The following is a 13,802-nucleotide window of genomic DNA, read 5'->3' as shown; positions in this document are numbered from 1 at the left end:
GAAAACTACAGCTTTGCAAGCATCCGAAGTGCCTGTGAGGCTGCTTTTAGTGAACTAGAGCCGTTTGTTGATTTGCAGCTCCCTGAGCCCAATTCCACAGGTTTCCTAGAAAAGCCGGTGGATCCACAGCCCAGCATACCGATGGACTCGCTGGTGATGATAGTTCTGCTGCTGATTCAATGTCCTTGTAAGCTGATACTAAGAATTTGGCTGTAACCAAATTTATATCAGTGGCATTCAATTTTCACACAAGTCCAAATGCAATGAGTAGGAGGAATGTGCGATCACTGAGATGACCACAAAAGACCAGTGTGGGCTACAAACATTATCAACAGACCCTTAAGCAAAAGCCCCATCACGTCAGCAGAGACCAGTCATGGTAAGTTGCTCTCCATCCACCTACCAAGACAACAGTGACCCTAACAGGACTGTATAACAGAACAACAGCCTGTTCCCTTCAGTCCTAGCTCTTGTGGTTGACTACACAACCCTGATGCTGGACAAAATTTCTGGCTGATGTGCCGGAGTTCTCATACAATTTAGCAGGAAAAAAAAATACAATGTGTGCAGCAGAAATTTGCCAAGAATATAAGCTTGATTCAGGACTAGCTAATACTGTCTTCCCCCAGGGGACCATGGTCCCACTGAGGGCTACAATTCCTTCGCAGAGTACAAGTACGGCAAGTGTAAAGTCGGCGTAAGAGGGCATTGATCACACCTCCGTAGGAAACGCAGATAAAACGGTAAGTACTGGACCAGATATGTAAAGGTATTGAAAAGGATGTTTTTAAGCTTTTTTTCCCGTTCCCCCAACCCATTAGTTCAAACAGTGTCATGCTTGCTGTTGGCTCTTTGGTAGGAACAGGTTGTTTGCTTTTGTTAAAGTATTAGTGGAATTGGTCAAGGTCATTAACCCGGGAATTTAAGCACAAAAGCTGAGAAGAAATGGGGACAGTGCTCCCTGATTCCACTTCCCAGTGAACTGAAATCTGGCCGTTAGCCTTTCTAAAAGTAAACCAACTCAGTTCTTTGTCAAGCACAGGTTGGCTCATGTGAGTGAGTTCTGGTGCCTGCCCAGGGAAACAGGAACATTAGAAACCTGGCAGGGGAATCAGTAAAGTTGAATCTGAATGCAGCGTGTGATGGAGACCTTTTGGGGGATTTTTAGACAAAAACTGCTTCTGGCTTCACAAAAGACAATATACAGAAAATTAGAAATGGAAGCTGATGCCTTGACTTTCAGTTTTGAATTTATTTTTTTAATCTCGCTATAAATATGCAAATATATCTGGATTAAAATCAGTCTGGACCTAATATGAATGTGTTGTACATGTTTTATTTCCACTGTAGATGAATGCTTTGTATCGAGATTGAAATGTCAAAGCTGATTAACATCTGTAATTGCCACAGAGAGCATAACAACACTGAAACACAGTTTTCTTCCCTTAATTGAACTTGCCATACTAAGATTCACTTCAGCAAAGCAGTTATGTCTGTTCTTAAATCGGTCCCTACCCAGCCAAACAACACAACATGTTTAACTTCAGGATAGATTTTGGTCCGTATTACTTTCAAAATTTGGAAGGGAGACCTCCCTCCCTTCCCATTCATAACTTCCCCTAGGAGTTCTCTGTCTAATGATATGCAGAAGAACAAGGAGGCAAAAAATAGTAATAAATTGAAGTGAAGCATAAATCAGAGCGTACACAGCTGAAAAGGGAAATATGTAACTATTTAAAAAATAATACACCAAGTTAAAAAATGGAACCAAAGGTGATGAACATTTTGTTTTCCAGTGATTTATAAAGGAAAAATGCATTGTTTAGTCCTATTCTGTGCTACCAAATTGAAGAGACGTCAGCAAATTGCTCAGCGGTTAGCTGTTCTATGTATCTAGTCAGTTTACTAGCTTGTAAAGCAAGTAGATGTAACAAGGTATCATTTAGAGGAAAAACAAGTAGGTTATTTGAAGAAAGCCATATGTTATCTGTGAAAATGCAACCTGTGTGTTGCTTCTCCCCTGCGGCCCAGCAGATGCAGCAGTGAGAGAAGTGCACAGGGAACAGCACCGCCAAGGGCTGCGGGCTCCACACACTCCCATCTCCGAGCCGGTGGAGCTCCTGCACCTTCTGCCTCTTCAGAGACATTTTGGATGCTTGGCTCTTGCAGCTAATGGGCCCAGGACAGGGAGAGGAGTGAGCGTGCTTTGTTGTGTGTTCAGTCCCGCTAACAGGAGGTGGTTTTATGCCCGAGCTGTCGCTGGTTTCCCCACAGTGGCACGGCAGCGGGTAGGTTATGCAGGCTGGGATTTCCAGAGTCTGCAGCCTGGCTGCTGCGTGTTCAGAAACAAGTGGGTGGCTCCTAGAAGCCGGAGCAGAAAGGCAGCAGGGCCGGTGGATGGCCGATGGAAGCACGCAAGCCTGGAGGTGCACCCCGTGCTCGTGTGCATCCCGTGGACCTGAACCACCACTTTTCATCCAAGTCAGCCCACCCGCTGCTGATTTCTGTGGGTTTTGGAACAGGGCCTCTTTGAGGCTGTGAAAGCCCCGGGTTTGGTGCTTCAGACTTAAGAGAGCCTGTTTCCGTGGGTGTATTTGCAGGCAATGTTTTAGTAAACTGAGTGTGCGGGTGAGCCCTAAACACTTATTTAGGGAAATTACTTTATGTTTGTCTCATTATTGGTAGAGGAGGATGATACGATTTGAGTGAGGCTACCCACCTGGTAGGCCTAAGGATTCGTGAGACCATTCTTTAAACTTGCGGTGGGTACGTGAGCTCCCAAAGGTCAATTATATATAATTAATAATATAAATATATATTTTTCAGTGGATTTATGCCAGGGTAAATTTGATTCCATGTGTTTTTAAGCCTGTACTAAACTTTCCACTGCTTTTTTGGAGGTAGATTTTAGGACAAAGTTCAGCTAAGGGCTCAAACCGAGACGATGAGGTAATTACACAGAGACATCCACATTGCAGGATTTTATCCAAACCAAACCTGAACTCCTAATTCTTGTTCAGTTCTCCTACAACGGGGGTGAGGAAAGGAGACCATGAACTGAAAAAAAAAAAAAAAAAAAGGATGGAGAAAAAAAAAGCCTTTTAACTGTTTGTTCAAATAGATATTAGTTCCTCTTTCTGCAAGCATTTCTTGCAGAACGTGCAGATTGTGAATGGGCACATTCGCTAAGCAAGAGCAGTGTCAAAAGCAGTGAAAAATAATCATGGCAGTATACGCTTATGGTATTTCTCAGACAAATGCACTAGTCAGCTCTCCTAGGACATTGCCTTCTTTGTAACCCAGTCAGATGATATGCAAACGTTCCAAACACCAGGCTGGTGAATAGAAACGAATATATTAAGTTTCCATTTACAGACCCAGAACATCCAAATGCTATAGGCAGTCATTTCGAACTGGGAAAAACTGGATGGGCTTTTAGAGTTATAAAACAGTCGTTCCACATGCCCCTTTTCTATGTGACAGGTAGTGGTCTGTCTAGAATGAAAAGCAGGGTTTTTAACAGCAAATAACAGTAGAAGCTCTGCGTATTTCCTGCTATCGTGTGGCTGTAAGAGGTAGCAATTTGTGAAGTGCAGTTGGCTTCAGTAGGGAAAGCTCTGAGCAGTGAAAACAAGCTCACCATCTGAGAGAGGGATGGGGGCTCTGAAACGGATGCAGAACATTGATGAAACCCACAGGAAGTCACTAATTATGAGAGTCACAACAATTATAAAACAGGGCGCTTATGCTGTCCATTGGCAGTCGGGGCTAATGCTGTCGTAAGGCTGTGCTACGCGGTCGCAGACTCAGTTGGGCATATACACAGATGTCTGTGCTTCTCTATAGTTAGATGCTGAAATGCAGAGCTGCTTTTGGGTGTGTGTTTTTACTCAGAGCCCTGCACGAACAGACCATTTTGGGGTGCTTCAGGAGCATCCATTAGTATAAAGTACCAGCGTGTCAGTGCTTATAGCTGTTTGCTTTGTTTTGGCTGATGTTTTTCTGTGTTCTAGAATAAATTGATTTTAACTAATCCGTCTTCTATTCTAATTTATGAAAAAGCAGCTCTGCTGGCTTAGAGCAGCAAATTAAATGGCACCAACCCTATTGGATGATATAAAGCTGAGCTCCTCTACAAAGAAGTATAATCGTTGCCCAGTGTCTGTGGTAATACCTAATATCCATCTGGTATTGCCTGCAGTTGGCTATTTTTAGGGCTGTTACTTCGATTGTGAGAAGCCTGCTGCACTTTAAAAGCTCTAGAGTACGACTCCTTGCTGTGCTAAACATCAGAAATCATGTTTATGGAGGCAAGCTCTGTGTTTATAGTGTTGGTGTGTGGGAGTCCCACTTCAGGAGGAAAAAGGAAACGAAGATTGCTCAGTTATCTTGTGCAGAGCTTTGGCAAGAACATCCTCTATTCATGGAATAGCCTTCATTAAAAAGTCCCAGGGTGTTTTTTAGCATTCAAAACCAGTTAAAAGCAGAATCAACTATTAACTGCTGCAGTTTGGGTTTAAAGTAGTTCCAGATTTTGACAAGAAGCTTCAGGCTAATTATTTATCAAATAAGCTGTCTCCAGCGAGAACGCAGCCGTTGTTGTAGACCCTACCAGCTGCTCTGTAGAATGGGTTGATGCAAACTAGGGTGAAGTAAGCGGAAAGCCTCCACCGAAGCCTCAGTGGGTTTTAGGTCAGGCCCCAGGAGCGCGAGATGAAGGAAACGAAGGGCGCGCGTTACGCAGAGCCCCGCGAATGACAAAGCACTGATCTGCTGCCCCATCTCTGAGCCGGGAACCAGAATCCCGTGAATTTCTGTCGACGGTTCCCTTCGCCCACGTGGTCCGGTAAGTCATTTCAGCCCCAGCCACTGCTCCTGACGGGGCGCGTGGCGCTCCGAGCAGGCTGGGCGCCCGTCCACGGGGGAGGATGGCGGGTGGTCTTCAACGGGGGGCTTCGGGCGGGGGGGGGGGGGGGCTCCTCACCGCTTTCCGCGGTGTTCCTGCGGAGCGGGCAGAGCTCTGCCCAAGGTGCACGAGCTGCCCGGTGCCGGGAGGCAGGAGCCGGGCGCTCGGAGCCTTGGGGCCGGGGGCGAGGCCGCGGCGGCGGCCGGCGGGGCGCTGCGGCGGGGCAGGCCGAGCGTTTCCTGGGCAGGGCCGAAGGGCCGCCACCCACGCCCCGCCGAGGTGAGCCCGGAGCGGCCGGGAGGGGGCCGAGGGGCGGCCGAGGGGCCCCGCGGGGCGGGCGGGGGAGCTGGCGGCGGCGGGAGGGGCCTGCGGAGGCGGCGATGCGGAGCGCACCCCCCCCCACCCCCCCCGCCGCCGCCCCGCTAGCGGTTACGGGGCAGCGACCGCCACGGTCGAGAAAAGTAACGGAAACTCTTGCGGGGCCCCGCGCGCATGCGCCGCGCTCCTGCCCGGCGAGGGGCGCGCCGGGCCTCGTAGTTCGCCTCCCCGCCGAGCCCCGCGTCGGAGAGGGGCGGCGGGACTACGGCTCCCGGCAGCCCCCGCGCCGCTAGCCGCGTCCCCCGGGCGGCTCCTGGCGTGTGCGGGGAGAGCCGCGGGGCCGCGCGGCGGGTGAGATGCGCGCGAGGCAGCGGCGGCGCCGGGGGCAGCCGGCGGCGGGCGGGGCCGCGCAGGTGAGGGCGGGGGCGCGGGGGGCGCGCGGCGCGGCCGTCAGGGCCGGGGGGCGGCGGCGGGGCCGGGAAGCGGGCCGGGAAGGGCGGCGGCGGAAAGGTCCTGCCGCGGGGGGGGGGGGGCGCCGCCACCCTGCCTCCTGCGGGAGCGAGGGAGGGAAACGGCCGAGGAAAAGGGGGGGAGCGGGCATCTGCCGGCGGGGCTGAGCAGGGAGCCTGAGCGCTGCCCTTATTCTTCCTGTTTGCGCGTGGCCTTGGTCTGCCCCGCGCTGAGTGCCGCCTTCGCGGCACAAGGTGCCTGTGCAGGTGGCTGTGCCGGCGGGCCAGAGGCTCTCGCGTATTTGTAGGCGTTGCTCTGTAGGTACCGGCGCTGAGGGTCCAGCAGGTAGCGATTTGTCCCCTCCTCTGGAGCACCTGCCAGGAGTTTCTGTCAGAATCCAGACCTTGTTTCCTTCCTTGCAGTCCTGTAACCCCGCTTCTTTACCTTCCTCACAGGATGCAACGGCAGAGAGCTTTTGAGCTACAGTGCTGGTAAACCTGAGGTGTGCCTAGTCTATTAACTGGGCTCGTTAACTGATTGCCAGCCATATTTCCAGTAAAGATAGCTTATGCTGCATGTGACAAACTGGCATTCCTTTTCTAAAATATCTTTCCTTTTAATCCTAGTAATACTTTCTCTGTCTTTTTCTGTACGTAAGGGAATGAAAGATATCCAAGCTTATTGATGTCGGTGTCCCATGTGGTTCCACGCTCCCTTAACCGACATAGCGACACGTAGTATCGGTGGGCTCAGACTGCTTCCTTATACAGGTAGCTCTTTCGGTGGAAGGCGTTGCATGGGGCATCTGAAAATGTCTATTTTCTAGCATTTCCAATACATTTGGCCAGAATAAAATTAATAAGCATGATTCACAGTTCTGGTGCTATCCAAAATGGTAATCAACCTATTTTGACTCAGCTCTGTAGAAATAAATGAGAACAGACAGTGGTTTAAAATAAATAACATGACTTAGCCGTAAAGGGTAAACATAATGGGATGCTTTGATATATTTAAATTGTTGATCCTACAACTAAAAATCAGTGCATCGCCAAAGTTACGAAGTGCAAGTCTGACTTCCTTCATTCCATACTACCAGAGATGACTCGGGTCTGGATAGAGCTGCTCGGTACTGTTTGGAAACTCTCCGTAGTTGGAGTGGACAGTGCTTGAGCATTTGTTTTTTCCTTCCAAATGCTTGAAATACTGAATCAGATAGTGCACCAGCTTGTAACAAGTAGTTTGAATCTCTGCTTGTGAAACTCAAAAAAAAAAAATCCAGAATCCAGTAATGAAATGATTTATTTTAAAAGGTGGTGGGAGGCTTTCTTTTTTATCAGATGTGTAGGCACTAAATTATTTTTTTCCAGAGGAACTGATGCTGTATTGTATGCTATCTATTTTCCTCCAGTTAAGAGTTTGTGCAGGATGTTTTTAAGTTGCTTTGAGTAAAATGTATCCTGAGTACATTCTATATAGAAGGCTTTTGAGTCTTGGCATTATGTTTTTTGGAAGTTTCAGTGTATTTAATAAAATTCCTTCTCTACCCGCCAGCTTTTCAGCCTACGCCTGCAGAGCAGACCTATGGTCTATTCCCTTCTTTTTTAGTTTTTTTTTCCTGTTATCAACTGAAGAGCTTTGCTTTGCTTTGCTAAATTACTGATAATTTGAAGTTATATTCATGTATTGGCCAGCATTAGGTCTGATTTGCATATCATACAGTAGGAAAACACTTGAATTCAAGTTATACTTATAAAATGTTACCAATTTACCCCATATTTGAGTGCAAGGAATTGGTGATCCTGCTGCTTCAGAGGAACATTTATGGCCTTGCTGTGCAACTCCTTGCATTTCACATGAAATAACTGTATCTCTTTCCCTACAGGCAGAGTACAACGTTTCAAAATGCTGGAGGTTATCTGGGTGAACCTAGAGATTACATTTAATGCGATCGTGTATTCAGAAATTCTGCTCCTGCGTTTCATGAGCTGAACTATTTCACAAAGATGAAATCAGATACCTTCGTGGATCTCCAAGTTAACAACGTCCTGTGAATTCAGAGATTTTCTGAAGGAGGAGTAGATTCATCATATACATGGACTTCGTTTGTTGCCCAAGGATACAGTTTTCCCTTTTTTCCTTCTGAAAAGCTGTCTACATGAAGATGAGTTTGCATCCAAGATACAGTCTGGGGAATTAGGTGAAAAAGGACACTGTTAATGAGTTTACCAACATTTATTTCCATTGGTGTTTCCAGATTTTTTTGGCTGTTGTTTTTAATACGGAAATGAAGGACAAGTATAAAACAGCAGAGCTGATGTATTTCTCTGAGGCCTTTATGTAAGCCTCTGTTGTCTGGACCTGGTGCTAAAGGAAAAGCAATCTGCTTTTGATCAGCTGATTGTGACTGTGGAACAGAACCTTTAATTTAAAGTAACTTCCAGCTGAAATTATTTTACTCTCTGGCTTGCACAGAATGAAAGGGAAAATTAACATGTTTTACCGGTCAGGGGCATTTTACTGAACTAAGAAAGGGAAAGTTAGGTTTTCCTAACTTCTAATTTAAAACCAAGAACTGACAACATTTTTCTTAGAATTTGACTACTAGGCAGATCTCGACAGTTTAAAGCAAGTCAGATGTCAGCAAACGACTCTTCTCCCCCATCCTTACAGAAGTTTTCCCCACCCACGTGTCATGTTGCTGCACAACAAACCCCAACGTTGTCTTCAAGTCCCCAGTCGGGGCTCTCCAGTCGGCTCTCCAATGGCAGTTTCAGCACGCAGAGCCTCACAAACTCCAGGGGCTCTGTGCACGGGGTCTCGTTCCTTCTGCAGATCGGTCTCACTCGAGAGACTGTCACCATTGAAGCTCAGGACCTGTCCCTCTCTGCTGTTAAAGACCTCGTGTGCTCTATAGTTTACCAGAAGGTATGGTATAACAGCACCGCGTCCTGCTGTTGGCAGTGGTTTTTTTTCTTTCTAACAAACTGTTAGGAATATCAAGATGTAATTGGAATGTGCCGAGAAGTTTGGTACAGGGACAGAGATCCATGGCAGATGTTTGCAGTTACACACAAATTTAGCTGACTCCCGAGACAGAAGCTTTTACTTTAAAAGGAATAAACCCTCCTGTTACCTTCTCGCTTGTGAAATCTAATAAAAGAAGGTGTAGTAGTAAACTTCTTGCAAGGATTAGTTTTCACAATATGGCAAGTGTTTTTTCCTTTCCATGATTGTCTCCGGTGTCTTGGGTTTTTCCTTGCTTCAGTTTGTGCTTACTACTGCTGCCAGCAGATGGTCCTGGTACAGTGTAGCCAGCTGTAACCTAAGGACCAATTGTGGCTACAGAAGTACACTGCAAGCCTGCGGACTTGCGTGATGCTAGCTTTTACTTCTGTTTCTACTTAATAATTAAAAAAAAAACACTAGACAGCTAATGTTGTATGATTTTTTTTCCATATATGGAGCACATGCTCTCCTCTTTTATGAGAGGACTATTATCAGCGTCATTTCTTTGTTCTAAGACAGTTGACCAAAACATAAAAACATCTTAGGGTACTTTTAAGATGTATCTTGATTAGGCTGTTGCAGTGTTCTGACTCTCTGGGGAGGAAATGCCATCTATCTTGTTTTTATATCCAAGTTTTATCCGTATATTTACGTTAGGTAGGCTAGGTACTACTAACCAGCCTGAAAAGTAGTTAACAGTGTTTAATGTAAATAAGAAATAATTACTCTTTTCCCTCAAGGGAGTCGAAGGTAGATAATTTCGTAGGGAATTGCTTTCTTCATGTCTTTCATTGTAGTGGTTGGTATTTTTGGTTAATTAGTTTAATTAGATGGTTCTTTTTCACTTAATAGCTTGAGAGAAAGTAAATGCAAATGTTATATAAACTCTCCTTTGCATATGCTTGCATATCTTTTTCCCCATCTCACAACTTATTGCGTCTTCCATATGTTTACAAATTAGTTGGCAAGCAAGCTGATTTCATAATAGCTTTATGGGCTACCACAATATACTTCAGCGTGTTAGTTCCTTTCTAAACAGACAAATTATTTGGGTCAACCTTTTTTTTTTTTTCATACCATGTGTGTTAGGTGTACTTTTTTGCAGCCATTTTAGGGGCCGCTTTTTCTTTCTGTATCAACTCCTTCTCTTTGCATCTGCATATTTCCTGTCTTCTATCTTGAAGAAAGATGAAAACAAATATATTCACACTTATTTCTGTTTTCCCTTTCTGTTCTCTAAGCAGACTCAGCTAAAAGTTTTGCTCAAGTTCTTGTTATAGCTTAAGAAACTTCCTACATGCTGAGCCTAACCTACTGCAAAAGGATTTCAGGATCACAGTTTACCTCTTTCCATCTGGCTTTGATTCAGTGCACGTTCTCCTGCAGCTGATGCTACCAGAAAATGACTGTTCAATGAGCGCATGCTTGCAGGCAGCAAACTGATCAGGAAATGTGTGTGGGGTAACAACCTTATGTGTAGCGGGTTCATCTTTCATGAGGAGCTCTGCAGCCAGTGCACAAGTGGCAATATCCTCCCTCTATCTGATAGTAATGTGCCCTGCCTGGATTTTGTTCTTTGATCTGGTGACTGTTGCAAGCATATAAAATAAATTAATATTAATATATAAACCTCATATTTATGTAAGAAGTTGTAAACCATGTTCTTCTATGTACTGCCATGCATATGGCTGCCTGTTTTTTCCAGTTGCAAGCTTGAAGCTATTGGGCATGCCTTTAGAATTTGGCAGTGTTAAAGCTTCCCTTTTCTGTGGCATTCTGTGGCTGGCTCAGACTGTCTTCTCTGGACCAGTTCCTGGTTGTCAGCTTTAGGAAACCATAGAGTTTGTTCTTGTTAGTGGTATCTATATATTGTTGCACTTCTTTAATGAAAAAGGAGGTATATTTTTTATGCTTGGAATTGTTCGTGGCTTGTCTTCTATGCTATCTTAACTCTACTAGAATTAAGTGGAATTTTTCTTACTTATTTCTAATAGTGCTTTCAAATCATATTTCCGACTTGTGTGTCTCTTTATACCTTGAACAAAAATGTTTGAGGGAGATGTGACCGTCCTTGGTTGCTTGGGAGCTTGAATTACGTGCCTAGCATTATTTGAGGCTACGACTACAATATCAAAAATGTTGATTAGGACTTGCAGCTGATCTCTGAGGGGGCTGGATTTTGACCTTTGTAAAAGTAATTACAGCATCCTCAGAAGTCTTCAGAAAAATGACTTATGCCTTTTCTTTCTTTCTTTTTTTTTTTTTTTTTCCAGGGGAAATTAATCAACTGGGGAAAAAAATCTTGCAAAAGCCTGTGTTGGGGAGCAGTTGAGTTAGGAAACAAGTACTGTGTCTACCTAATGCCTTTTCATAGCATTTATTGTTAGGAAATCAGTACTGCGTTTACTTAATGCCTTTTCCTAGCATTTATTGTCAGTCTTTCTGTAGTACTGATGATCAGTGGTGCTTCCTGTTTCAGATGCTGCTGTTCAGTGCAGCTTGTTCAGGTTTTGCAGAAGGGTATTTAAAAGTAGCATCAGCAGAACTGAAACTAAAGAAACAGCAGACAAATATGCAGGGAGAGGGAGATGGGTAATGCAGACGTTTGATGTGTCTCACAACTTTGTTAAAAATGTTCTAAACATCAGGAGAGGAGCAAAAAGACTCTTTCAAGTTTAAAGTTAAATTTGGGGAGGGCTGTGTGAATGGTATTGTGTATTAGAATGCCTAAAAGAAGTCTTCAGGGAAAAAAGTCAACTGTAAACTTGGTAGGGATGCTTGTGAAGATTCTTCATTCTAGTCTTGATCTCTCTTCTCTGTTCATTCCTTACCTAGATTGCTGCACGTTGAAGCACCAGGCATATAGTTCTCAGGGAGAGTCTGCAAAGGAAGCAAAGCAAGAACAGATGGGAAGAGAGGGAGTGTGTTTAGAAGCAGACAAGCGCATCTTTAGCATATGTTGTAGATGGACAGTGTATGTCGTGCACAGTGATCAGATATTAGAGAGACAAGTTCTTAATCTTGTCTTTACATATTGTTTCTTTGTTCTAGACAAGTAGAACATGGGCCTTACTAGTTTAAGACTAGAAAAACCTCTATATGTGGTGATGCCCTGCTGTCTGCAAACAGAATTACGTAGGACAGCATATGGTGCTAAAAGTGATTTATTCTAGCTCATTTATTTTGTCCTGCTTGAAGTAATAGCTACAAATGAAAGACATTTGATTGTTCTGTGTTATTACTTGTACAGCATCAGTATCTGCAGGATATCTTGTGACCTTTTTCTTAAACTTGTGCATCTTTACTTTCATGACTCTGAAACTTCCCTTTTTCACTTTTCTTTCCATGTTGTTATTTCGTCATCTTCCTCTCTATATGCAGAGTCTTTAAGGTGTCATTGTTTACCTTAAATCTCTCCTCTCAACAATATTTATGCTTTCTTACTGATGTTAATTCCCCAATTGTTTCCTGCATTCTGTTGCTTTGACTTGCCTGAATTCAGTCCTTAATCTGTTAATAGCTACTTAGGCAGGTGCCTAACGTGTACTCATATTTATTTCTTCCGCCTCTGAATTGTGTAAGGTGTTGAGAATGCAGTCGCTGTAAGTATAGTTGTGCTCAAAAGGAGTTAAATTTTGCGTATTACACCTGCTTGTGACTCTTTCTACTGTTTCTGTGGTTTCAGACTTTAATTGCTTTTATAAATGTCGTAGTTCTGGTACACAGTGTTTCCTGGTCAATAATTTGAATGATCTGTATTGAATATGATTCTGTCAGTATGCTTGTACTTTTTGATAGCTCTGCCTATCATTCAAATTAGTGGTTGGGATTTAATTTTTGATTACTGGAATATGACTGAAGTCCTTGGGTTCTTCAGAAAACGAGCCAGTTTTCTGTGAAGATGAAGTATACTTGGAGGAGGCAAGCAAAAACTGGAGAGATGTGTCCAACCGTTTTGCTTTGATAATGAAATAAGCCTGACAGGAAAAACACAAGTAATGCTGTAGACTCTTCTAACTGAGTGACGGCTAATTGTATACTTGTATTATTGATATGCCTAAGAACTTCGGTTTTAGTGGGGCCAAACGACAGTAATTTGGATAGGCTGTTCTTTAATGGCTGCTGAAGAGGGGAAAAAAAGAGTGTTCATTTTAGAATAGTAAAAATTATGTTGTGAAAAGACCAAAACATGTGGTATGAGTATGAGCTGTTTTCTGAAGGTTTGGACACTGTCGTAGTAATGGGGAACTATCTAACCTGTTTGTGGCAGAGGCGTTGACTTGGAGCTAAATGTGATTTCTAAACTGCTAACAGATGTTATATTAATAAAATACTGAGAAGTGAAAGAATCCTATTACAAGGATCATATTACAATTGATCTGTATTACTACAGGAGTTGCAGAGATTCATTTTTTAGTAATTTGGTGTAATAGGTATCAGTACTTTAACCTTTTTTTCCCCCCAGGTTATTAGTTCATGGTGCTTATTTTTGAATGGGTCTAAAATTAATCCAAATCTTGCTTCATAGTCAGGCTGCGCTTGAATGTTTTTTTTCCCTGTTGGTCTGCCTTCTTGACTTGCCATCTGCTTTCTCTGTACGAGCTAAACAAGTCAGCAGTGTAATAGAGTTGGGGCATGAGAAGCCAACAGGCCTTGAGGAAAATGGGAGCTGGGGGAGTACAGGGGCACGGAGATGGTATGTGCAAGGCAGGTGAGCATCTGCGGCGTGGTAATAGGTTTGTGTGCTGGAAAACCTAGCCAAGCAGTAGTCCAAGTATGTCTGTACTGAGGCATCTGGCGAGGGAAAGATCTCCTACAACATGGCTGGAGCTCAGTTCTCTGTGCGATAATGTGATTTGGCACATGACTTGAAAGAGTGGGAGTGGATAGCTGCGTAGGGATGCAGGAGAAGAGATGGGAGTGATTTCAGTGAAGGAAGAGACTTTCCAAGGTAATGGGTGTTTTTGCACCATTAGACTTCGGGATTAACTTTCAGCGGTTTGAAGCATTTGTTTTGAGTTATGACGGGTCATGAGATATTGGACCTTGAAACAATATCCGCCTACGCTTTTCCCTAGTGTGAATTTTTGGCGACTGGTCCAGAACTTTGTAAAGTAAGTCC

The 13,802-nt window shown here is 44.3% G+C and overlaps 1 protein-coding gene across 4 annotated transcripts in view; it reads left to right on the top strand.

The window, feature by feature from the left end:
* Positions 1–4,202: 4,202 nt before the first annotated feature.
* PRKD3 (protein kinase D3) overlaps positions 4,203–13,802 on the top strand; it is a 41,238-nt gene continuing 31,638 nt past the window's right edge. The window contains exons 1-3 of one of the 4 annotated variants that reach the window (XM_080584337.1): positions 5,466–5,637; positions 6,333–6,444; positions 7,557–8,599. In XM_080584337.1, the coding sequence (XP_080440463.1) occupies positions 8,309–8,599 (291 nt within the window). In that variant the 5' untranslated portion in view covers positions 5,466–5,637; positions 6,333–6,444; positions 7,557–8,308. Of the gene's footprint in view, positions 4,847–5,465; positions 5,638–6,332; positions 6,445–7,556; positions 8,600–13,802 lie in introns of those variants that run through there. The other 3 variants (XM_080584336.1, XM_080584335.1, XM_080584338.1) reach the window with 3 other exon arrangements.

The sequence above is a fragment of the Anser brachyrhynchus genome (assembly GCF_964034855.1).
Source record: "Anser brachyrhynchus genome assembly, chromosome: 3".
NCBI lineage: Eukaryota > Metazoa > Chordata > Aves > Anseriformes > Anatidae > Anser > Anser brachyrhynchus.
This window is presented reverse-complemented; position numbering and strand designations above follow the sequence as displayed.